Source organism: Pan paniscus, chromosome 11 (genome assembly GCF_029289425.2).
Source record: "Pan paniscus chromosome 11, NHGRI_mPanPan1-v2.0_pri, whole genome shotgun sequence".
Lineage (NCBI taxonomy): Eukaryota > Metazoa > Chordata > Mammalia > Primates > Hominidae > Pan > Pan paniscus.
Window position 1 is genome coordinate 111,098,877 of NC_073260.2, and position 27,567 is coordinate 111,126,443.

Genomic DNA, 27,567 nt, shown 5'->3' on the forward strand with positions numbered 1-27,567 from the left:
TATTAAAGAATAAATGAAAGGACTATGCAGATGCTAATTATAAATAACAATTATGATAAGTTTGAGTAGCTAGCTACTTTATACAACACTCCAGAAATATTTGTTATGCAAATGCATAAACTCTACCCAGTGGCTTTATAGATCACTGGCATTAGGGCTGGAGCTATTGTGCAGGAATAGGATGGTGACTTAACTCAGTTGGGGGTCATTTTATTGCCAGTTTAACTGGTGTTAAATTAGTGGGTATTTAACTGTCACTAAAACAATTTAGGGCTCAATTCACCAAAGTATCATTTTTACTAATATTTTAGTGAAAGTGAAGAATCATTCCTCCCGATGCTGTAGTGTCATGCTGAAGGCACCACTGTTCTCTAGTCCACAGTAATGAAACTTGCATTAGTAAAAGTGGGCTGGATGCCTACTAAGGAAAAAAATAATCTCCTTGAGAACCTGGTATCTTGCTGTAGTTTATTGCAGTGAAACCATTTTAACATCCCTTTTCACTGAATGAGATTTTTAAAATCCATAAATCATGAGCCAAAATAGTATAATCCATTCAATATTTCATGGAAGACCTTTGCTGTAAGATTATTGTGTTGAACTCCCAAATTTTTATTTTAGGGAAAAAACACCCACGCACACACACGCACGCACACACACACACACACACATTTCCCCACCAACAGAAGAAACATGATCAACTCCAAATTCAGAAAGATTTACAAATGCCACAACACTGTTATCTACCAGCAAACATATCATTTCTTTGTTTCATAGGACACCAAGGATGAATAATTCATGAACCCCATTTCACATGCTTATTGTGTCTGGTGGCAAAGACCCCGCCCGCTCAGCCCCAGGAAAGCTCAGGCACTTTGCTGCAGGCACAGTGCTCTGTGCCATCCAGGGACCAGCCGTGTGCTCTCAAGTTACTGGAGCAGCGCAAGCAGCTCCAGTGGTCTCAGCTGTGGAGACAGCTGTTTGCCCACCGTCTGCGATGGCAGAAATGTGTGGTAGGCTTCCCCCTAACAGCATGGCCCCCCCTACACACCACACACACACACAAACAACTCCCAGGCCATGCATCATACACACACCACCACCCAAGGGGTGAAAGAAGCCCCATCATGTGGGGACCAGAATGAGCAATGCACCACAGTTTAAAAACAACTCTTTATCTTGTATGATAACTACTGGAACAGAGGTGGTAGCCTCCAAACCTAAACCTTGTCATTTATGTATCAAAAGATTTCTGCATGCGTGAAATTCAAAATGATTTATTGTTTAGTTATTGCCTTATTTACTTACTTAATGGATTGATTGATGTGCTAGGATCCCACAGACAATGGAGGCTTTTTTTTTTTTTTTTTTTTTTTAAGATTGTTTTAAAGGAACTAGATTGCAAGCAAAGTTTCAGTAGCACAGAAAGTCAGCTCCTCCTTACTGGTTTGTATTCATAATGAGTTCCTTTTGGCTCTTGCCTGCTACCTGTCTCTGGCTATTCATTGACACAAAATACTGCACCTTGCACACTGTGAGAAGTGGCAGGGATGAAAGAATATTAAGCACGAAGGAGTAAAATATGCAGAAAAATCTGGATCCTGCAGCAGGTTTTAGCCAATAGAAGCATCTATAGTAGTAACTCTTGCATGGTGCTTGGGCTGAAAGCGATAGAGCTGCTTTAACAATGGGAGTTATCAGGATTCCATCTGGCATTATTTCTCGACAGAGGAGGGAGTTGCAGACAGAGGGGTCTCACATTTGAATTCCTCTTGCAGACCTAGTATCATCTGTTTCTCTTATGGACCTTGAACTTACTTTCATTTTATAGGGATATACACCTGAACTGGTTCTTGTAATAAAATTATCTAAAAACTTTGAAATAACTGTTTTAAGAAAAGTTCCACAAACCTCTTACTAGCTTGCCTCTTGAATTTTATTTATTATTAGAAGTGCTAATTTTTTAATCACTCATGGTGAATAGGAGCAAAATCAAGGAGGGGGGTGCTCGATTTATTTATAGGAATTAGATGGCAAATTTGTGCGTAACTCTTATTTGATCGATGTTCTGCGCAAGCGACATTTACGTAGGATCCCTGTAACCTCTTTTCCAAACAAACTCTAATTTGACATAATGCAGCGGAGAATGGCACCAGTCATCGGGCTTGCATCAGAAATGCATTTTATTTGGATTCAATTCAGACTCTTAACGAACTGGTTCCCATAAATGCAGCAGATGGGAGTGAGGCAAATGGAAGAGTGTGTGGGGCCTCACACCCGGCACCCACCACCGCTCCACTGTACTAAAGCCTTTCCTTAGTTAGCTGGTTAGTTAGTTAGCTAATTAGTTAGGCACATTCCAGCTGAAACTTTTAATTATAATTAACATATTTATCCTACCAATCCACCAAATTGAGGCATGAAACACTACAGTCCAGCCAAGGCAAGGAGATTCTTTCCTTCTCTTTCTCTCTTGACTGATTAATGTGGTGAATGCTGCCAGAAGATGGTCCAACGGTTTATAAACCTGGCAAAGCCAAAGCCAGGCCTTCTTTTCTGAAGGTCAATTAAAAATGCTAGCTGCACTGTAAACAGAATTCTCCCTAGAAGAATACACGCAGTGTCCAAAGTGGTCTCTTAATACAAAATATCAATTTGATTTTCCTCAGGAGATTCGCTCTCCTTTTGCAATGCAAATATTTTCAAGTGTACTAAACACGTTTTAGCACCTCAACATAGGCACTAAAACTATTTGCATGCAAAATTACCCAGAGTAGGCAGACAGGCACAAGCTTATGCTAGCACCATATGTGCTAAAGAATTTGAGCCAGGAAACAACTAGTATCTGGACGTTATTTACAATTTAAATTTAATTTTACATTATTATTCAAATGAGAGCTTATATATGTCTCTATTAAAATTAATGCTTCATATGGAATGAAATTTCACCTAAAAATTATATTTTTAATAGTGCTGGGGGGTTTTGTTCCAACTAGATTTCAACCATTCAAGAAGTATAATACAGCACTTTTGGTCCTTGTCTTTCAACTGTATGAGAGGTTCATTTTTCGTTCTAAAAAGTTCTCTCAGAAAGAATAGCAAAATTAATTTTGATTGGAAGGCCCAGAAATCAACACAAAACATACACCAGCTCCAACACATTAAAAAGCATAAGTGATTTGAGAAAATACACACTTCCTGGAAATCGCACAGAACACTGTCCCCACTCAGTTAAAAAACACCTTTTTTTTCTTTCCAAGAAGCTCCACATGTTTTGTGAACAGGGGAAGTGATTTTGGTTTAGCATTTAGTTTGCAAATTGCAATGTGGCATACTGTCCCCAGAAAGTGGCACTTCTTTATGTACTCAGAACACAATTAACCCTATTATTTCTAGTATGCTTTCAGTGTAGCCTTAAGGAGTAATCTTCTTAAATCTATCGGTAACGATCGAGTAGAGAGCTTAATGTTCATCTGTTAATCCGTATCAAAACAGAACACTGCTTTCTTTATCTTTTCGAGTAATTTTCTATGTCAAGTTTGGTAAGATTTCATGTCTTTAATATCATATATTTAAATATGCAATAGTTTATTTTTATGTTTACATTAGGGAGGGGAAACATTTAAGTGAATCAGAATGATTATTTCCAACTCTCTCTTCGAACTTTCTCTTACCTAGGGGGTTTACAACTGAATTCCGAGGCTGGTTGAGAAGTACTACTATCAGAGTAATCCTTTCCCCGGCTCTCTGCTAGGTTATCTGCAGATAGTTACAACTGCAGTTCATGTGTACATTATATATTAAGGTTTATTGAGATAAAGATAATACTTGGTGAAGTGCTTGGAAATTATTACTTATAATCCATTTTAGCTTAAATCTATTACAAAAAGGAGAAGTATATTTTAAACACTAGGCTGTGAATAACTGCTTTTTAAACTATAGCTGTGGAAATGAACTTGGGGTGAAGGGAATATAAGAAAAATCAATATGCTATATTTCACCACAAGGACGGCATCAAATATACCCAGAACATTAACTACAGAGGATTCTTCCTCCTGGATTAGAGATACTCAAACTTATTATCAACCTAATACATACACTTTTTCTTTTGAAAACTTCAAGTATAATTCTAGGTCACACGTCTTTTTTTGCTTTCTTTTTTTATGAGCTGGAGGAAGAAGCTGCTTTCTTTCTTGACTTGCAATCAGTCTCAGAAATGTTGAATCACTGCCTAGGTACATGAACTCAATTCTGAGCAGCTTTAATTTACAGCAGCCAACATTTCTATAACATACGCTCTCTAAAAGGGGCCCACAGAAGAACCAGAAATCTGTGGTTGTGTAGAAAGTTTAATGGGAATGGAAAATCTCCACGTTTACACGTCTATTCTTGCATATTAATATCATTACATTTAAACTGTGGTTTGATTTCAAACATTGAATTAATTAAGGGAACTTCCAGGTCGAGTTATAATGCCAAATCAAATGCCAACAGCTCCCTCTACTGGCTACTAGGGGAAAACATTTGATCTCTATCAATCAGAAATTTGTTTACTTATTTAAAAAACATCTTCACCAAATTAAATTTTGATGAAAAAATGGCTAAGCTTTTTGGCAAACCTGAAAGATGTTCACTTATAATGACAGCAATACAAATGCTAAGAATTTTAGAAGTGGATAGTTACATGAATTTTCTCGAACTCTCGGCTTCAGGTGATCCGCCAGCCTCAGCCTCCCAAAGTGCTGGGACTACAGGCGTGAGCCACCTCTCCTGCCCAAGTTACGTGAATTTTCTAACATCAGTAAACAACTTCTGCCCTCTCTAAAAAACATCTGGTCATTCCCTTGCCTAGTACCCTCTATTACACAGAATTTGGGTTAGGGTTAAAATATAATTAAGGTTAGGTTTAGGGTTGCATTTTCTCCAACCTGACACAAATATCAAATTTGTTTTCCAGAAGCTGAGAAATCTTAATGGAAATATCAAATTTCTACACGATGCTTCCTTGTCTCTTGAGCTCTAAAAAAGACAAGAAGAAAATAAAAAGAAGTATCTATTGTTATTTCATCGAGAATAAATAGATCAGTTGTAAATTGTTTACAGTTTTGAAGCAAAGAAACATTGGATTCTTTTATTTCAACTCTGATATTTGATGTAACATGTAGTTTAGTGAGGGCAATAAATGTTAAAAATGTAAAAAGTAAAATGCATTTTCTTCTCAAAGTCCTTGCCCAATCCTTCTTGGAGACTACCCTCCACCACCTGAAACAATCAATCTATTTGGTTTCACTCATTTAGAGTTGTCTCTCCCTCAAATCCACCACCCCCACAACTCTTGGCCTCCTTTTCACACAGCCATATTCCCTGAACATAAATGGAAAATGTAATAGCACACTCAGAAGTTTTCAAATCCCACTCATTTCAACAAGTGAGACTTGACAAGGTTGATGTGATAGGCTCATGTGAGAGGTTTTAGAATTTTGACGTAAATGCACTGTGAAGGAAAACCTTTCTTTTTTTTAGAAAGGAAGAAATATAGCCCTACAGAGACAAGATCTTGCTCTATGGATGTTCTCTGCCTTAACGATGAGGTCTTTCTTCCACCGTACCCTCTTACCGTATAAACTTTGAAAACAAACTTGCAATTTTGTTAAAGATTACCTAGATAGAATATTTCACTCCTCTCTTTCCCTTTCTGTCTCCTCACCCCAGCCCCCCATACACTGTCTCAAAATATATGTATCCTTCATCTTTGAGAAGTGAGCCCCTTTTGTTTAAAGAACTATCCCTGCATCTTAAACTTTGTATCTTAATTTAGGAAATTACTGATTTCTTAAAGCATCTATAATTGGTGTCATAGCCACAGAGAATCTTTTTATGATGAGTTCTTCCTTGTTTAACAATGGAATTATTGTTGAATTACAGTATATCCTGGCATGCAACCTTTTCAGGAATGTTCTTATTTCATGAATTCTTTTAAAATACGAATTCTCTTTTTAAAGTTGAATTTTTTAAACATTAAGTTAAAACTGTAGCTTTGGAGTCAGACAGGTCTTCTGGATTCAAACCTTACCTCTGTCATTTATAAACTGAGTGACTAAGGCAAACCACTTAAACTCAGTGATGCTCAATTTCCTCATTTGTAAAAAGGGAATAATGGGACACCTCTACCTCATTGGGTGGTTGAGGTTGCCTTGAGATAATATATATATAACATGCTTTAGCAGAATGCCTGGTACATAATAAACATCCAATGTTGCCATTCCTGCTCAATAAACAAGAGAAGGTCTTATGGGAATGGAACAATGTAACTGATTATTTTATTTCCTGGGGAAAAATATGCACCATAGTAATCCAGCGAAGCTCTGAATACTGATGACTTTGATCAGAAAACTGAAAAGTAGACACTATTTGAAATAAGGATTCAAGACTGGATGCAGTGGCTCGTGCCTGTAATCCCAGAAGTTTGGGAGGCCGAGGTGGGCAGATCACTTGAGGCCAGGAGTTCACGACCAGCCTGGCCAACACGGCAAAACCCCGTCTCTACTAAAAATACAAAAAAAAAAAATAGCCAGGCAAGGTGGTGCACACCTGCAGTCCTAGCTACTCAGGAGGCTGAGGCACGAGAGCCTTGAACCTGGGAGGCAGAGGTTGCAGTGAGCCAAGATGGTGCCACTGCACTCCAGCCTGGGTGACAGAATGAGATTCTGTCTTAAAAAAAAAAAAAGAAAGAAAAAGAAAGAAAGAAAAAAGAAAAAAAGAAAGAAAGAAAGAGAGAGAAAGAAAGAAAAGAAAGAGAGAGAGAGAAAGGAAGGAAGGAAGGTAATGCTAAATGACGAGGCAATGGGTGCAGCACACCAACATGGCACATGTATACATATGTAACAAACCTGCACATTATGCACCTAAAACTTAAAGTATAATAATAATAAAAATTTTTTTTAATTATAAAAAAAAAAGGAAGGAAGGAAGGATTCAACTTTGATAGGTGAAGCAGACATAATTTTTATCTGGCAGAGCACAGCAGGGTATCCTCCCTTTGGTACACTGTTTACAGGCGAGCAAAGAGCCCAGGGAATAAAGTTGTCCCTAATGGGTCACCCACAGGGAACATCTATTGGACAATGCATCAATGTCAGATTGTGAAACGCTGGAAGATTCAATCGTTTCAAAATCCAGGCCCTAAAGTGTGTAGATAGATCTTATTCCAACCCCGCCTCCAGCACCTACCGGCTCTGTGACCATAGGCCAGTTTCTCAGTTTTGAGCTTCATCTTGCTATTCTACAAAGTGAGAATATTGTCTAACTCACAGAGCTGGGTGAAAATTTGTGACCACGGATTTTTGTAAAAGATCTGCATGATCTGGCTCCTTCCTTCCTTGAAGTCTCTTCTGCTTTAACCCTGATTCTTGCTCCGTCTGCTGTAATCAGACTGACCTTTTTGGAAGCCTGACCCTTATGCTTGCCTCCTTCCCTCACACTCTGTTATGTATTTAATTCCTGTTCCTTCATCATATCTTAGCTCGGTCCGCACTTCCTTGTGGAAACCTTCCTTGATCTTGGTAAATAGATCCCTTCTGTGTGCTCTTCAACTACTGAAACAGAAAGAGTTCCCTTGTCCCCATCTCAGGGCATGTGATGGGGGTGTGGTTCACGTCTTCAGCGCCCCACTGCTCAAAACCCCTAGTGGAAGCAGAAAGACGGGCAGGTTGTGGGGCTCTGACCCCACGGCAGTGTCTAGGAGTGAATGTTTACAGCTCCTGAGGCCCCAGTGGGAGTGTATCACCTTGTCCTCTTTTAGTTCAGCTGCCCACAGGTGGCGTGTGTTCATCAGCTCAATTAGACTCCTGCCTTATCACAAGGACAGAGTGCTTTCTGTACCCCGGGGTTCTTGCCTTGGTGTACCGGAAGCATCGGATCACAAGTGGGCTTGGAGAGTGAGTGCAAGGTTTTATTTAGTGGAAGTAGCTCTCAGCAGATGGGGGAGCCAGAAGGGAGATGGCGTGGGAAGTTGGTTTTCCCCTGGAATCGGGCTGCTCAGCAGCCAGGCTGTCCTTGGACCGCCCCGGCCAAACTCCACGTTGTTCTGTGGGTCGTTGGCCTGCCGGCCTGCCGACTTCTGTCGGTGTGGTCTTATGGCGGTGCATTCCTCTCAACGTCCAGCTGCTCGAGTCTGCTTCAACCGATGTGTTCCTCTCAACGTCCGGCCGCTTGCGCGCATGCGCGCCAGGGTCTCCAGGTTTTTATAGGCACGGGATGGGGGCGTGACAGGCCACGGAGATCTTGGGAAATGCAACATCTGAGCAGGAAAACAGAAATGCCAGTCCTCACTTAGGTCGGTGGGCACAGGCCCCTGGGTGGAGCCCTACCCAGGGACCCGCCCTTCTCTACCCAGCTCTTCCTTGCCCCGCTCCCTTATCACCACCATATACTTCTCCTGCACTGTGGCACTTAGATTTAATTTTATTTGATTGACCATTTCTCTGCTAGACTATGAGACACCTAAGGGCAAAGCGTGTCTGTTCTCTTCAGCATTGTATCCTCAATGCCTGGCAAAGAGTAGATACCTAATAATTATCTGTTAAATGAATACATGGAAATCCAGCGCATAATAGGTATTTGGAAAACGGTAGTAATTACTATAAAATCTTAGTATCACAGGGAGGTTAGACATCTTCTAGAAGTTACTCCAAACCACTTTTCCTTCAAAATGTCTCCAGTAGGTTCACATGTTCATTCTTAAGATCAGTGAGCAGAAAATCAAGACCTCAAAATCAATGGGTGCCTATTAAAATCTAGGCTTATTATCCAATGGCATCCTCATTTCTCTCGGTTCGCCTGAATTGAACTCCTTTTTATAATTAAAACAATGTCTCAGCTGCAAAGAGCTACAGAAGTGATGACAGTAACTCTGAACTGTGCACTCCAACATGGGATTTTATGCAGTGATAGGACTGGAAATTATTTACTTTGTGAAAAGAATCCTGTTGGGATTTCTGTGCAAGTCTTTGTATACTGTGAGAAGCTGTGCATCTTTGTGGGGGTGGGAGTTCCTAGAACTCAGATATTCCTTAGTTCTCTATTTGCATATTTACTCCACCATACACCTCCTTTAAAATTCTGTCACTGGATGGAAGTGGCAATAATGCCTGGGAAATATTTTAATGCCATAATAAACGTCACTGGAAGTGTGGCAGCACAAGAAAGAAAGTGTACTGGCAAACCTGGAGAACATTTCATTTTTTTCCCCATGCATTAAAAAAAAAAGAAAACCCTAGATGAAGGGCAGGAAGTGTTGCCACTTTATTGGCCTTCTAGTCGCATGCCCTTATGGACATATCCCTTTAACCTGTGTTATTAATATTGATCCCTCAGGGCCCAACACAATTTCTGCTTCCTCCCTGTTCTGACTACCCCGGGATACTCTGACCATTTTTCTGAATTCCCATCATGCCTTTTTGCTGCTTCATTCTTTTGCTAGTGATTTCAGAGGTTTATTTTTCTCACTCAACTACCTAGAAAGGTAGGGACACAGGGAATAGGGATCATGCCTTTGAGGAAGGGTAGGTAAGAAAAGTGGAGACCATAGATACATGTTTAGATTTGGGAACAGCAAGACCCAGTTGGAATTTCATTTCTTAACCCTTAACTACCAGTGAGACCCTGGTCCAGGATCGAAGCCTCATTTATAAAAGCAGACAGGGAACATACCTTATCTTACCAAATTATTGTTAGAATTAAAATAGAATAAGGCTTGGAATGGTGGCTCATGCCTGTAATCCCAACATTCTGGGAGGCCGGGGCAAGAGGATCCCTTGTGCTCAGGGGTTCCAGACTAGTCTGGGCAACGTGGTTAAAACCTCTTCTCCACAAAAAATACAAAAATTAGCCAGGCGTGTTGGCTACTCAGGAGGCTGAGGTGGGAGGATAGCTTGAGCCCAAGAGGTTGAGGCTGTAGTGAGCCAAGAGTGCACGACTGCACTGCAGTATGATTGACAGAGCGAGACCCTGTCTCAAAACATTAAATAAATTTAAAAAAATTAAGTTAAATTAAAAAGACTAAAATGTGGCAAACTAAAAAGTTTGCCTTACCACACTTCCTCTTACCAACTCACTGCTTAAAAATTTAGCTAAATTAATTCTGTCGCTTTTAAATACTTTTGTGGATTTATTTCTATTTTCTGATTACAAAACATTAACAATATTTTTTAGAAAATTTGAACAGTTCAGAAAAGTATAAAAGAAGAAAATTCAATTAACAGCTGCCGTATTTGAGGAATTACTATGTGCAATGACCATACTGTTTGATATATTTTAATATTTATCCTCTTTAATTTTGGCAGCAGTCCAGGAGGTAGATCCTAATGTTAGTCCCATTTCACATGAAACAATGAAGGCGAAGTGTATGTAAGGGAACACAATAAGTGATGGACTTCAGAGTCAAAGTCAGTCATTCACTCCACAGCATAACTACTATGCCAGCATAGTCCCCCAAATCATTCATAAATCAACTATCTCCCATCATAGAGCAAAAGCACACACTATTAAGATATTGTGGGTTCCAATATTTCCTTCCAATTGTATATTCACACACACACACAACTTACATATGCACAAACGTACATACACAGAGCTATGAGGTATTTATTTAAACAAAATTGGGATTATGCTGTATATGTAGTTTTTTCCCATTAGCATTATATGTTTGGCACTTTAATGGTATAAACATTCTTTGGATATAAGCTTTTAGCAGTGACTACATATTGCATTTTTTTCTCCTCATTGAACCATCCCCTTTGACTTTCAAATGATTCTCAGTCCTTACTGTATAATTTTTCTTCAGGTTCAATTTACCACAAATGAGGATTATGCACATTATAATTTTCAATATGCAAACTATTTATTATCGTAAGGAGATAATTCTGTAATCTCTCAAATGTAACATTTGTAATTCAGGCCCTGTAAGGAAAAGGCTTTCATAATCATCCTTCAGGTCCATTTTTTAATAATGTTTGAAAAAAATAGACAACTCTGTTAAATTAATTCATCCCATGGTACCAAAATGTATTAACAAAACACTGAAAGGCCAACAGTGAACCTTCCTGTATCATTTCAATGAGTTTTCTCACTGGTCTAAGAAAGACAATGTGATCTAGCTGGACATGGACACAAAAGGTCTGGATCCTAACCACAGTCACTACTTACTACCATGTGACTCTGAGCAAGTAAATTGACCTCTGGGAGCCTCCGTTTCCTTATTGTAAATTATAATAGCAATATTTTCTCAACCGTTGTGTAGGGTAGTGATGGGAATTAAATGCTAGAACACTTTGTACATCCCTATATTTCATTGTTATTATTACCTAGATTGGCCTAAGTAAACAACTGTACATTTATCCAGAACGAAAAATCACAGAAAAATTATTTACTTTATCCTTTTAAATGCGTAGCAATGTCTCCGAAATTCACAGAGGTTCTCTCTGTTCTGGAATAAAATTAACAGATCATTTTTGTTCCACAGAAGGGAAAAACGTACAGAGAAAGGGAATTGACCTGTTATTAATTAGACATCTCTGATGATGCTTGACTTTTTTTCTCCAGCATTGAGTTCTATTTGAAACTTAAAATTGCTTCTGTGTTTTTAATCATTTGGACTTTTCCTTTTCTTGGCTCCATAACACAAAGCCTCATTCTCCTTAGAATACAGAGTGGGCAAAACAGAGCCATATTTGCTCCCTTAAATGGAGGCCTGGTGTCTTCTCTGACTATCGCTTATACAGGCCCTTTTGTGCCTACCAGCAGAATGTCTCACCCAGAAAGCAGAAGACCTTCAGTAGGCTTTTGGCATGGATGTGTTGGGACCTAGCTCTCTACTCCATTGTTTCTTTCTTGGTCTACATTCTCTTGGCACCTGTGTATTGGCCTACTGTGTAAATAGCCACTTTATATAAAAATCCAGTAAAGGGTGAACTTAGTCATTTCTGTTGGTTTCTGCCCTCCTTCTCATAAAAATCTCTGGTCAGAGAATCATATCCCAACTCGTATTTTAGCTGCAGTTTCTGTTCTCTCTTTTTTCTGAAAATTTACTTGTCACATTATTTTTGTTCTCTTACAGATTTTTGGGGGATATATCCCTCAGGAAGTAGAAAATTCTCCTGGTGTTATCAGAATGCAAATCTGGGCCAACATGATATTATTTGGGTTTGATTGCTTTGTTTATTTAATTTTCCTGTGCTTTATTTCAATTGAGATCATATCACAGTGGCTATGGTTCCACCAGCCCCATATTTCCAAATGACAGACTCCTAAAAAATCTTTTACTGCATCTTTTGTTCTTAAATATCTGTGTTTAGCTGTAGAAGGCTCTTGAAAAATGAATCTGGCTTTCCAGAGTCATAACTTTCAGCAGCATCTGTCCCTTCCCCCCTACAATAATGAGACTGTTGTCTTATTTTTTAACCTGAGCTTGAAATCCCAGGAGTAACATTTTTCTTATACTTTGTGCTGCATGTGTGGTATTCCTGCACCATGAAGTAAACAATATTATGGTTTACCTCAGTAATATAAATGTTTACATAAAATTAAAAGGAAAAGAAGGAGGAGAAGGAGGAGAAAATCTCGTTAGAGTTGACTTTCAACTGGGTTCATAGTTTACATGCTCAACTGCAGGTTGTAACCCACCTCTTTAAGAGAAATTCAAATCCTGTGGTTACTTGCCTTCAAACATCAAAACATCACTATTCAGCCTTCTATTATGTTTAAATGAGGAGAAAGTCAAATACAAACTGTTAAGGCAATTTTATTTGAAAGTCAGATTTCAATATAATATACCATTTACCTCTTCTCCTTCACTTTTGAAAGGTTCTCCTGACTGCCATACTTCAAAAATTGGAGCAAGACATTCTTCTGTTATATGAAGGAGGAAAAATCAAAGTCTTATGATGGGGAAAAATAAGAGTTTTGCCAGCTGTAATCCATACTAGTGAAATGATTCTGAGCAAGATAAGTAATCTCTTGGAACCTCAGTTTCGTCACTCACAGAGCATGAATAGCAGGACCTGCTTCTGAGGGAGTTTGTGGGCATTGGCATGGTAGATGAGCAGATCTCCTAGCCATGGACAGTTTCAGTAGCAGTGGCCCTTCCCACTCCAGGCCTAGTAGTATATCTGAAAGTTTGCCTTGGAGGGGGGCTGCTTGGGTTAAGGTCCCCTGTGCTGAGCAATGGTGTAAGGGAATCAGAAAATGGAGGAAATCAGAAAAAGGAAGGAGTTGAAGAAAATGGGAATGTAACTGTAAACCAGTACTTGCTGTTTTGTCACCTTTGGTGAAGTTGAACAAAATGAAAGAGTGAAGGTAAAACAGAGCTTCCTGGCTACTGCCTTTATTAGTTGCAAAGATGGGCAGAGGACTTATAAGGAACTCACAAATAATTGATCAGACTTTTTTGAGCAGTTGCTTTTGAAGATTTGGTGATTAAATATTAACCCATATGATGTTTTTCCTCCTATCTTAGCTTAACAGAGTAGGTGGCAAATTGTGTGCACTCAACAAAATTTTTGAATAAATATATATGTTAAATATGTTGAGGAATCAGTCTTTTTTTTAAATACACAATTCATTTTAAAAATAGAAATTAAGTTCTTATTATATGCAAACACTAATAAGAGTATGCTACTCAAACACTGCTCTTGCACTAACACATTTTTTTTTTTTTATTTGAGACAGAGTTTTGCTCTTGTTGCCCAGACTGGAGTGTAATGACACAATCTCAGCTCACGGCAACCTCTGCCTCCCAGGTTCAAGCGATTCTCCTGCCTCAGCCTCCCGAGTACCTAGGATTACAGGTGCCCGCCACCACACCCAGCTAATTTTTTTTTTTTTTTTTTTTGTGTTTTTAGTAGAGATGGGGTTTCACCATGTTGACCAGGCTGGTCTCGAACTCCTGACCTCAGGTGATCCGCCTGCCTTGCCCTCCCAAAGTGCTGGGATTACAGGCATGAGCCACCATGCCCAGCCTTGCTCTAATACATTTGGAGAAGAAAATGTGGATGCTACCAGAAGTGTGCTAGAGCTGACTCACGCCCACTAGTGAAAGCCAATTGTTAAATTGTCAGAAATTTTCAGGCCAGTTGCTAAAAATAGCCATTGTTAAATACTAAATATTAAAAGTAGATCTAAAACAAAAGGCAATACTCAAACATCATCACTTCTGAATTATTTTACTACCTTCTACTATTATCTATGTTCTTGAGAAGATCGACATCTACTGTATCTGTACAATGAAAACACTGTATAACAGCGTATTGCTGTGAATTCCAAGTCTGTATTCAATGATGTCTCATTGGTAGTTTAAAATCTGCCATGTGGTATTTGCACCAAGGAAGTCAGCAAAGGCTACAATCAGAGCTATTTTTTCCTGGAGACCTGGTTGTTAAATGGGCACACCACTGGCTCTATCTCAATAGAAGACTGAAATAATAGTTTAAGACCATATTACATGGCCTATTTATAATATCTAAGTTCAAAAAATGTTTCATATGCTTTCGTATGCATTATCCCATTTCAAATAAAGAAATAGAAGCTTCCATTCACACAGCTCTTAAGAGATGTAGCCAGAAGCAGAACAGATGCTTCCAGATTCTGATTTGACCACTCCATCATCTGCACCCACTCTGATTGGTAGTGGAAGGCCACCTTGAGAAGTCCGCATGGTGTCTCGGCTCAGCAAAGAGTATGGGAGAGGTTGGTTAGTAATGTCTTCAGGGACTATGGAGGGGTAAGGAAGACCTCCCTTTCAGTTATTTGACTTTTTGGCTTACTCCTCACTGCCTTCTGTGAGACAATATAAATTTAAGTACTTGGTAAATTATATAAACAATAAGTCTAAGCTACACTGTGGATGTATCTGATTTTGTCTATATTAAATGGAAGGGAATAAAGTCTTGATCAGTTCAGGGGAGAAAATGGGATTTGAATGGAATTCTGAAGAAAAGAAAGGATCCATCTGGTTGAGAGAAAAAGGCAAAACATCCACAGATACACACAGAGAAGGAAATACAATGACCATCCTGGAGAAAAATGAAGTATCCAGTTTGGTTGGAGGGAAGGATTTATAGATGGGAGTGCTAGAGAAGGGGACTGGCAGGATAGATAGAAACTGATTACCAATAATCCTAAATGGCAATATTAAACTTTGATGTTAAACTGGTACAGGTTTGCAGGAGAAGGGAAAAGTTGAAGAAGAAAAAGTATTTTAGTGACTGCTTTAAAAAGTTTATTTTTTAATAACTATGCTTACAGTATACACTTAATTGGTAATATATACCATGTAATTTACCTTGATCTATGCCAATTAGACCAAAAATATATACTGTTTTTAGTTTATTAGGAATGAAGAAAAGGTCCTCTCTCAAATGCTGCAACATCAGGCATCAAGAACTTAGTAAATTTACCTATGGCTTACTTCATAAAGTATTAATAATACACATATATTGTGCCATAAACACTTAAAACATGGTGGAAAAATATAATGTTTCCACACCAGTTTATAAAAATTCACTATCTGTAATATTGTCTTGGGGGAAATATCGTGTATACATTTGAAACAATTGTAAAAGATGCTCAGATTCAGTTAATATTGCATGTAGACTGTAGATTTACACAAGCCAATATTCAACAAATTGAATCTGAGTGATACTGTCAGCTCTGTTAATCAGCTGAAATAAACAAGGAAATTCAACATACTGGTAATTGAATTTTCTGATTTTTATATAAAATAAAATATTCAGTTTTATCTTTAACTTCCCAGAATTGGCAACTATACTATATGGAGCACAGTGCTCTTTCTGCACTCAATGTATGTGAGGAAACATGTCATTGGCCTCCCTGACTTTAAGTTGACAAGCACACATTTACAATGTAGACCTTAGATTCGCTCAAGACAATTAAAACAATTCCAATGCAAAGGGACCTTACAGAAGAATTTAATGATGGCGGAGGCTTTTGATTTTGATTTGTTTTGCATTTTTTTTTCCAAGGAGTTTTTAAAACAAGCTGTAACATGATCAATCAGTGCCCATATTCAGAATGAGCTAGAATGAGTATTGAGAATAGAAGCAGGAAGATCAGTCAGGAAGGTCTGATTGTTTTCCTGTCCCAATTTTTGTGCAAAGGAAATTTTGCTGAGGGCAGGCACCAAGTACAGCTCAGACTTATCATGTATGATGTGTGCATCTCATTAGTCATTATACCTCACTCCTTTTTTTTTTTTTTTTTTTTGACACAGAGTCTCACTCTGTCGCCTAGGCTGGAGTGCAGTGGTGCGATCTTGGCTCACTGCAACCTCCGCCTCCCAGGTTCAAGCAATTCTCCTGCCTCAGCCTCTCAAGTAGCTGGGACTACAGGTCTGTACCACCATGCCAGGCTAATTTTTGTATTTTTAGTAGACATGGGGTTTCACCATGCTGGCCAAGCTGGTCTCGAACTCCTGACCTCGTGATCCGCCCACCTCGGCCTCCCAAAGTGCTGGGATTAAGGCATGAGTCACCATGCCTGGCACGTCATTCTTTTCAATACAAACTGGCTGGGACATAACTAAAGAGGAATACAGTAGAGTGACTTAGAGCTATGGCTCTCTTGTCAAACTATCTGGATTGAAATCTGGGCATAAGCTCCTCTTTTCTGTAAGATGTTGATAATACCCACTTTGAAGAGTCAGTGAGAGGAGTAACTTCAGTGACTAATGTATTTAGCATATATTCAGGCACATAGTGAGCAAATTGACTATTAGTAATATTATTTAACTGATGCTGGTGGCCAAAGAAAGTATGCTATAAACAATTTGACCTGACCACAATAAACAATTACAGAAATAATTACAGAAATTAAAGACATCTGGAGCTGCATTTGATGGGTGTTGGGGGAGAAGGGTATGGCAGCAAACACACGCATGTTTCCTTGGTGCACCCACCTCAATGCATAGACTGCAATGGTCATGTAACTCTTCTTCTTTTATTCCATTTCCCAATCCTGCTGATTCCCCACCTTTCTGAAGGTGGTTTTTATTTTCTCTCACAAAGGTCCCAATTTGGGCCCCGAGTCTGCTGGAGAAAAGAGAAAGGCTGAGAAGAAGCCTACCTTACCTGTGGCTCTGGGTCTGAGGATGGCCAGGAGAACAGAGAGCAAAGCAGAGCCAATGCAAGACCTCTGGCCCTGGAAGCCGAAGGGTAAGAACAGAGAGAAACCTTGGAGAACATTCTTGCATAGAGTTTATCTAATAGTGACAGAAAAAAAAGGAGGCTATAACTAAAGCCCTCCTGAAAGAAGGTAATTATTTTTCTACTCCACCTTACTTCCACCTTAGATGTTATATTGACAAACTAAAGCATTCTTTCGCCTCCAGAGAATTTGGCTGGATGAGAGTTTTTAATTTGGCTGGATCAGAGTTTTTAAAAAATGAGCTTTCCTACAGTGTTTGATCCAGTAAAGCTTCATGAGAAGGTAGATGAAATGTGAAATATTTAGATTGGTATTTACCTGCATATTGTACAAGAACTCACAGAGGACGCCTCCTACCAAGATCAAAGCGTTGCTATTTATACTAAAAATTGAAATACTGTGGAAATCAACATTGCTCGACAAAAACTTCAAAGAGAAGTAAAGCCTTCATTTAAAAAATGTTTATTTGGAGATATTTTCCTAATTTTACCTCTCTTATGTCACAACTGTTGAATGTGCTCATTTACATTTATGTTGAGGATACCATAAGGAGAAGTTTTTTTGTTGTTGTTGTTATTTTTAAAGTCCCACAATTTCGTAGTTCCTAGACTTTTATATTATTTATAAACAGCAAATAAATATGATAGTTATTATTACTTATGACTCTACTCTGACCAGTCACTACATACACACTGTCTCTAAACTTTATACCAATTCTGCAAATATGTTATTTTTCTCATGCTACATATAAGGACACTGAGGATCAAAGTTTAAATTATTTTCCCATATTCACTTAGATAGCAACTAATGGAATTGGAGATTTTCAACCTGTGTTGAATGAATGCTTCATAGACACCACATGCCTGTCATTCTGATTATCTTCTAGCTCAGCAACCAGGAACTCATGACTGACTCTAATGATGAAAATCTAGTAAAATTTTTTTAAAAACCAAACCCAAGAGAATCATTTTGTTAAAAATGTTGGCTTATGAGAACAGAAGGCAGCAAGGCAAAGGGTTCTGCCCTACATTTATCTAGTAAGGACTATAAGCTTGTGCATATTGCTTAGCTTCTCTGAGACTTGGTTTCATCATGCCCAGTAGATGCTGACACTGGTATCCTCAACATTAGCCAACAAGTGCACCTTTGATGGACATTCAGGTTCCAGAGTAAATATTCTTTCCAAAGATATCACTTTACCTCTGGTGTCTATGAAGCATTCATTCTGTCCCTGCTCATTCCCTCAATGTGTATTAAGCACTTACCAGAGGCAAAGCAGCATGTTGAGTACAATAAAAGCCATATTATGCAGTGGGCAGTTGAATGGCATTCTTTGACATGAACTTACAGAAAACTCTCATTCCTTATTGCACCACCTAATATTCCCATTCCTGAATCCACATTTCCTATGTTTCCAAAAAGAAGTTTTTCAGATGGCAGCAGGATGCAGGAATCTTATTGGAACTCAAAGGCGATATGAGATTTGAGCAGCTCAGATGGTTCATTCCTGTAGTGTAAAGTATTTATCTTCTCAATTTGAAGAGCAAATGTTAACATATTTCCAAGTTGTTGTTATTGAACTGTAGTTACTTAACCATAATCACCTAAAAAAAAATCTACAGTAATCGATGAGTGTTTTTTATATTTGTAGTTGTTATTCAACTTCTGTAACAATCCTTTTTATTTATTTTTACTTTAGTAAATTAGGTAAAATTTAACAGTTTAAATGGTAATCAAAAACCTAAAGCTTGCTACCAGAAAATAGGGTTTTGGGTTTTTTTATTTTTCATTTACTATATTTATATGACTAGGCCCATGTCCCATCCCCACCTCCCACATGGTTCCTATATTCACTGCCAATTTTTATGAGTAAATATATGATGTAATTTTTCTCCTAACAAGCTGCTGTGACTGTTGGCAGTAGAAAAAAATAGGAGTTGGACACAAAGGAAATAAATGGAAGAACAGTTGAAGAGGCCCAATGACTCCTATTGGGTAAAAATGAAAGGAAGAGTGTTTGATCACAAACCATATCTCTGAGGTTGCTTTCTCCAAATACTGTGAATGCAAAATAATTTCATTCAAAAGCAAATATGAGTTTGAGGATATTTTATTTTACCTGAGGAAATCAAAAGGAATAAAGAAAGAAAAACTAATGATCGTCAGTACCTATATTACACAAGGGCACAAAGTACTTGGCCAGAAGGCATCAGGTCAGAGAACAGTTCTTTACCGACTGCCTCCATTTTGTCCAAACCAGGATTTCTTCTGATTGATTGGTGCCAGTTTATATGGATTGTTAAATATTTTGAATAGCACCCTTGGCTAGTGCTCTGTAAACACTGACTTAATTCTCACCACAAGCCACTGAGGTTAAGTATTATTATCCCAATGTACAGATAAAGGGATTGTGAAATGAGGAGGAACATTCATGTCCACAGTGGTTTGAGACTCTTCCTCAGGGGTCAACTCTTATTCCTAAACAAGTACAGAGCTGTACCTTTCGCATCTCTGTATCTAGTGTCTAGGAGAGTCCTGCCATGTACTTGGTGCTCAAAAATGGTTTACTCAATTGAATTTAACAGACAACTGTTCATTTTACTGGGATGAAGAATATCTCCCCTACACGTACAAGTTTCACATATAGGTGAAACTTGGTTCACATGTGGGGCCCAGCTCAGGATTTTGCAGTCCCACCTTCTCTTTCAGACTATAATTATAGGAATTTAAGAGTTCTACCAGTTTACCCCAGCAATAAATACATTGCAGAAAATGTATTACATTAATCGTTCTCCCTCATTATAATGCATTTCTTCTCAAGAAAGAGGCAAAAAATGCTAGAACTCTACCCTAAGTGAATGTGATACAGAGGAATATTTAATACCAATGTATTTATAGCAGTGTTATTTGTATTAGACACTGAAAACAAACTAAATGTCTAAGGATGGGAGAATGGCCTAATTAATCATAGTTAAGATGCATGATGGAATGTTACGCAGTCATGGTGAATCACATTTTAATTAATTTGAGATTTTGTATGTAATAAGCTTTTTATTGAAGTGTAATATACAGAACAAAAAGTGCACAAACTATAAGTATAAATAATTCTCATTAATTTAAAAAGAATTAATAATGAGGCAAATACTTAATGGTGCCTCTCAAAAACTAACTTCTTTTCTCCTCAGAGAGATTCGTTATTTTAACATCAAATAGGATATAGGGAAATAGCTATTATCACATAAGTGAAAAAGGATGAAGCAAATTGTACAGTGTTCTCTAATTATGTGATTATTGGTATGTAATTAAATGTGCAGAAAAATGCTAGAAGGAAATAACTAAAATGTTATCAGTGGTTGTATCTTAGCAATCAGAATAGGGGTACTTTTATTTTTTTCTTATCGTAAATATACATGGCACTAATAAATACTTTTCAGGATAAATGTTATTTAAAGGAAACAAAATATGTTAAAATCCATTGTAAACATGTTTTTTTCATATTTGTCAGAAGCTGGCACTATTTTTCTAGTCCTAAAATGTAAAAGAGCTCAAAAAGTTGCCTAGAAAATTAGGCTATTACATACGATTATATTTAAAGCAATATATCTCCTATTAGAACATGGATAAAATTATGATATGCTTTTGATTATACCATGGACATTAATTACTGAGAACCATAAGTTCCTACCATGAAACTACACATGGTATGGTTAATTCTCCTAGCCAGTGTGATTTTTGCATTGCTGCCAGCACAAACCTTATAAGGTTCTCATTGTGCCAGTTTTGTCACATTCCAGAGAATTTTCTTCCCATCCTTATGGCTTTGCTTGGAAAAGAATGACTAGAAAATGATGCTGGAGATCATAAGGTCAATCTAGCCGAAATTGTACTGACAAAGCAGCAGAAGTTTCTGGAAACAGATCTAGAGTTCTGGAAATCGGCCAAGGTCCAGGGGTGTGTAGATGACATGTTCTGCATTTCGCTTAAAATTAACTAGAAAAAAAATTGTATCTGTTTGCCTTTGTTTTTACAGAAGTCAGATAATATATTGATGTGAGAGTAGAGCTGTGGAGAAAGATTTAGCTCCTAAAAATGCTTTAAATATATAATCAAGATTAGTTGGATTCTTTCCTTCTTGTCCTTCCTCCTAATATTTCTTTCTTCAATTGCATGTTTATTTTGAAAACAGATTAGAATTTACTATTCAGAGGGATGTATGAGATCTACAGGGAATGAAGCAAGAACTAAATAGAAAACAAATGGAAAGGAATTCAACAAAATAATTCACAATATGATTTATCTAGGAAGAGGGAATCAGAAAAACTTTCCTAATCAGAAAAGCTTCCCTCTTGGGAAGTCCATTTTCCCAGAAGGAGCTGGAGAAAGGAACAAATGCTTCATCACTGATGGTAAAAGCCTGTCCTCTATGCACACAGAGGGCCCTGGTTCCACTCTGCACTGTGGAGAATTTCCCAGACTGAGTTGCCCAGGTTGTGGAGAGATTGAAAACACTGAGCTGGGAGAAAAGGAGTGGAAATTGTTAGGAGTAACTATGCCTCAAACTTCATAAATAGTAATTATGTTTGCAAATTTTAAGCTTCAAACTGCTCTCCTTATGGTTCAGAAAGATACAATTTTTCCTGGAAAGAAAAGCCCAGAAAAGCGAATGTCTTAAAAAAAAAAAATCACTGCTTTAATAGTCAGACTGTAGAGTTTAATGGCCAGCAGTGACCCAAAGTGGTAATTTTTCAAGCCTTGACATTTATTTAATGCCTTTAATATGGTTATATAAAAGTGTTTCACATACACACTATTAATATTTAGGTGCCAGGTGGCTGCTATGCATAGTGTTTTATTATTTATAAGTCTGTTTCTCTGGTTCACAGGGAGATGAGTGGCTGTCATTGACCCAAGAAGGATTCTTTTAACATCATACATTAATTTCTTCAGAGAAAGAATAACATTACCTTATAGTTTGGTGGTAGAGCAAAATATATTAATTTTCTAGATAGGGTCAAGAGAATCGCATGGCAATTGTGCATCTGTAGCTAGTGAGGACTATAAGCTTGTGCATATTGCTTATCGTCTCTGAGACTCGGTTTCATCATCTGTCCAATGGGAATGTTAACGATATTTTTTGAAGGAACACATGCCAAATACCTGTCAGAGTACCTTGAAAATAGAACATGCTTATAATTAGTTTCCTACCTTCTTCCATGAGTCTCAGTTTTCTCATCTGAAAAACCAGTGGGTTAAGCGTGGAATGTCGAATAGTTTCATTCCATATGATAACTCCAAGCAATTGATATGAACTGCTTACAGCGTTCATGAAAAAGATTTGAAACCCAATGTGGGAATATCATGAAAATGCTAAGTAGATGATTCTTGCCTACCTTGGATAAAGGAAAAAAGTGGCTGCACGTGTGCTGCTGCCTGTTTCTCAGCCCTCCCAGATACAAAAGCCTCTGGTTTTGAACTTGACCTTTGTGTTCATGAACTACCTTGGGTGGAATTAAGGAAACCTAATTAGGATCTTTGTTGCTAGCACTTTAAAGCGTTACTAATAAAATTCAAATACAGCCTGGCAATTTCCCTAGTCAGTTTAGTCAGTTTAGGGACTCTTATTCACAGACATTGCACAGAAGCTTTCCTTGCCAACTTTTGGCCAGTGAAGCTCTAACTCAAAGGCTGGTATTTGAATATTTGCCAGTAAAAACAACTCTGTGGAGTTTTATTACCTTATATATTCCTGAAGGAGCCAGGATAAGATCTCTGCTTATCTTATTTCTATAAACCATTCCATGCACCTTACTTCACTCCTCTGAATTTCTTAGGAAGAGAAGAGAGAACAATATAGTTGGAAGAAATTAGATGTCAACAATTCGATTGTTAATAAATATAACTAAGAGTGCAATTTCAGAAATTAAATGTATTATTAGGTATAATTGCTAAATTTGTTGAAACTGATTTTTTAAATATTAAGTTCTGTTTTCATGTTTTTTTACTTTTATTATTAAAAATAGCAAATATGGCCGGGCGCGGTGGCTCACGCCTGTAATCCCAGCACTTTGGGAGGCCGAGGCGGGCGGATCACGAGGTCAGGAGATCGAGACCATCCTGGCTAACACGGTGAAACCCCGTCTCTACTAAAAATACAAAAAATTAGCCGGGCGTGGTAGCGGGCGCCTGTAGTCCCAGCTACTCGGGAGGCTGAGGCAGGAGAATGGCGTGAACCCGGGAGGCGGAGCTTGCAGTGAGCCGAGATCGCGCCACTGCACTCCAGCCTGGGCGACAGAGCGAGACTCCGTCTCAAAAAAAAAAAAAAAAAAAAAAAATAGCAAATATTTTGAAAACATAATTTTTAATTGGCTCCAAATCTGACAAGTTTAACCTAGCCATCATGATTGGGATTCATTCCATTCTAGTTTTTGTGTATTAGAATATACACCAGAACTTTTTAGTGGTTGTAAATAGAATACATGTATAATTTTGAATTCTAATCATTCAGTAAGAATTATATTTTCTCACTTTTCCGATCTTCATTATAAACAAATGAGGTTATTTTAATTACAATATAGTATGTCACTGGCATTTGGGTAATAATTAGTTAGCGTTTTACTCCTCATAGGGATTTTATATTGTCAAGGCCAAATCATGATTTCAACTTAGATCTGTTTTCTACACAATCCAACATGGGAAATCACACAGACTGACAAAGCTGTCTTCTTGTTCTATTGAAAAAAAATGTTTTGTAAGAAAAATAAAAGTAAAAGTCCCATATCCCATTTTAAAACAAAGAATTGAGAATATGTCCTAGCTAAAACATTTTAAATATATCATATTTTATAATAAATGCAATTTCACTGCTTCCAAATAACTCATGGAGTTTGAATAGTATCCTGAATGTAATGATAATGAGTTTGAATAGTACACTGAATGTGCCATGATAAAATGACAAGATGATATCTGAGATTATCATTATCATCTTAATGTTTGTCAACAACATGAGAGCAGACACTGGGTCGTATGCTATGGAAATGAACCTTGACTGGGCATAAATGGAAAGTGAGTGGAATGTGGCCACTAGGGCTCTGCTTACGTGAATGTCTAAGGAACTGCCACAGGAAATTTTTTTTTTAAGAGTTGAAATAGGGAGGGAGACATCACACGCCAGGGCCTGTTGGGTGTTAGGGGACAAGGGGAGGGTGAACATTAGGACAAATACCTAATGCATGCAGGGCTTAAAACCTAGATGATGAGTTGATAGGTGCAGCAAACCACCATGGCACATGTATACCTATGTAACGAACCTGCACATTCCCAGAACTTAAAGTAAATTTTAAAAAAAAGTTGAAATATAGTTAAGAAGTATAATATAGACTGGTTTCTGAAGAAGACAGCCTGGGTGACCTTTTTGTGTGACCACACAGAGTCTCTTAAACTCTTTGTTTCTCAGTTTTTTCATCACATGGCTGATGTAAAGATTCAACAGAATGAATATGTACAGCTCTTTGAACAGTGGCTGGCATATAAGTACTCCCTCAATGGATTTTAGCTATTATACTACAAATTTGTTTCAAAGACATGAAGCGGAATTGGAGAAGATTCTGAATAAGGCATGATGCCTGTCATTCTGATTATCTTCTAGCTCAGCAACTAGGAACTCATGACTGACTCTAAGTATGGAAATCTAGTAAAATTTTAAAAAATCAAACCCAAAAGGATCATTTTGTTAAAAAGTTTGGTTCTCGAGAAGAAAAGCAGCAAGGCAAAGCATTCTGCCCAGTAGATGCTGACACTGGTATCCTCAACATTAGTCAAGTTCATCTTTGATGCTGTCATTGTCTAAAATTATCAACAGCAGTACCTTGAGGTAACAACTAGTGACACATATGCCAGTTTGCCACTAACAAAAAAAATGACACAATGCCAATGAAGCTGGAGAGAAGAACAAAATATGAGATGAAGCACAAAAGAATGTTCCCAAACTTCTCAAAGGAGAGGGACTATTTCTGAAGGTAGAGTCAGAGCTAGAGGGAAATTATGTTTTGTCATGCTTATTGTTACCCACAGGCAGTTATGATATATCAAAGCCAGGTTTCAGGTGGTGTGCACAGTGATTTGCTACAAAAGTCTAAAAATTGATTCATTCAACAGGTATTTACTGAATACCTACAAAGTGCCAGGTCTTATGCACTTGCACAAGTGAGAGTCAGAAAGATTATATCGTAGAAACAAAGGACTACAAAATCTCACTCATTAACAACAAATGTTATTCCTTATTTATGCTATAGGTCTCTCACAGGTCAACGCTGGATCTACTCCATCATCATCTTCACTAGCACACCCAGTTCGATTGAGGAGCCTTGACGTGGGATATTGATGGGATTTTGAGAGAAAAGAGAAATGGTGAATCAAGCACTAATCTCAAAGCTTCTGCACAGAACTACTTACATGTCACTTCCTCCCATGACTATTCCTAAATTCAGCCAAAAGGGGACACATAATCTCTTACGGGGGAGGGCACCACGGGGAGAGAAACCCGAATATTTGGTGAATAGTAACACAATCTACTTTGTTATAGAATCTGTCCTCAATGGTCTTACAGTCTAAGAGCATTACATTTAGTTACAGTAGTCTTAAATATGATACTAAATGAATTGAATAGCCAGACATCTGTGAAAGTAAAACTGTGATAATACAAAGTCAGTGTGCTTTTAAGTTTCAATTGCTTAAAGTTATTTGGAAGTAAGGATCACATGAGTTCAGAGCCCCAGGATTCAAAAATAACTCCAGAATCTTTTATCACTCCCCAAAGGAAAAGCAATAATAAGTAAGTTACCAGACATTCATGTAATCTCTCTGAAACTGTAAGACTAACAAAGGAAAATTTTCAAAAGGCAAAAATACTTTATTATTTATTTGCAATAGAAATTATTCAGCCGGGCACGGTGGCTCAGGCCTGTAATCCCAGCACTTTGGGAAGCCGAGGCGAGTGGATCACCTGAAGTCGGGAGTTCGAGACCAGCCTGACCAACATGGAGAAACCCCGTCTCTACTAAAAATACAAAATTAGCTGGGCGTGGTGGCACATGCCTGCAAGCCCAGCTACTCAGGAGGCTAAGGCAGGAGTGACAGAGTGAGACTCCATCTCAAAAAAAAAAAAAAAAAGAAAGGAAAAAAAGAAAAGAAAATAAATAAAGAAATTTTTCAGTAAATACATATAACAGCATTGATGGCCTGGAGGCATACCACCTTCAGCTGTGATCCTGGCAGATGTGATAGATTCTACAAGGTTGGACAGGTTAAATTCTTGCAAGGAAGTCCTTTCTGGAACACCCAAGAATTACAGAAAGTTTAGCTATCTTTCAGATGAGATTTCATTCTCAGTTTTACTTGTTCCATGACCCTTCCAAACTACACACAGGATTCTTTTCATTCAGTTGCCTTGGCCAACATTTTATCTCCAATAATCCTATTTTATGTAACTGAGTTTGCCTTGCCCTTTACTGCATTTAGGTAAATGGAATGGTGTTTTTTAGACTTCTGAAACTATTTGTAGACCTTTGCCTTCACAAGTTTGAAATAAATGTGAGGCATTCATTTTATCCAGACCACATTGAGCCCAATTCACTTGGGAAAATGCATCTTGATGGGTAGTTCATCATCCAGAGCCTGTCCACTATTCTGTTCCTCCCTGAGAGTAAATTAGGCACTTTGAAAGGTGCATTAAACTCTTCCTGGCTACTAGGTACCATTTAGAACTGTGGGGCAATAATTTACTTAATGGTACCTTGGTGACCTCAAAAAGTTTATATTGTTTTGAAAGCTCTTAATTTTCTCCCACTAAATAATTTATGCATTCAGAGGTAGGGTGTGCTTATAAATATGTTTCCAGAGAGACAACAGCTATTGAATAGCATAAATAAGATAAAATAGTCATGCTAGTGTAGAAATTAAATGTTCACAAATGTGTTATCCAGTCTATCCATAGAATAAAAGTGTAGCTTATCAAACAATTATTGCTTTGGATTTCATTTTTTAAATTTACAAGACTGTGTTACATTTTGTTGTAATTAGTAATGCTTCATAGCTACAAGGATTACCAGATCCATATCACTGCATTTTTCCATAGCACAAAACACATTTATCCAAAGTAAAAATAGTGTGCTAAACATACTGAAGTTTCTGACAGACACTTACATTTCCCTTCATTCTTTCATTCACAGCAGAGTTTCATCCATATTAAATAAATTGGTTAAGTTTTGATACCTCCCACTTTAATCACTCATCTTATGTACTAAAATGAATCAAATTAAGTTTGAGCCAACAAATAAAAGTGATATGCTTTGA

At 37.8% G+C, this 27,567-nt stretch overlaps 1 protein-coding gene across 1 annotated transcript; it reads left to right on the forward strand.

Annotated features, from left to right (window-relative positions):
* The first annotated feature begins 814 nt into the window (after positions 1-814).
* On the forward strand, positions 815-27,567 carry LOC130541788 (uncharacterized). The gene is made up of 3 exons (XM_057303115.1): positions 815-1,013; positions 17,079-17,225; positions 25,509-27,567. Exons 1-3 carry the CDS (start codon positions 815-817, stop codon positions 25,595-25,597), a joined length of 435 nt encoding a protein of 144 aa, XP_057159098.1. The 3' UTR covers positions 25,598-27,567.

Bases quoted from the DNA above. Each gene is read 5' to 3' on its own strand.
- LOC130541788 (XM_057303115.1), top strand. From the start codon at position 815: ATGCTTATTGTGTCTGGTGGCAAAGACCCCGCCCGCTCAGCCCCAGGA. The intron at 1,014-17,078 runs GTAGGCTTCCCC...TCTCTCACAAAG, and splicing joins TGCGATGGCAGAAATGTGTG to GTCCCAATTTGGGCCCCGAG. The intron at 17,226-25,508 runs GTAAGAACAGAG...TTTATGCTATAG, and splicing joins CTGGCCCTGGAAGCCGAAGG to GTCTCTCACAGGTCAACGCT.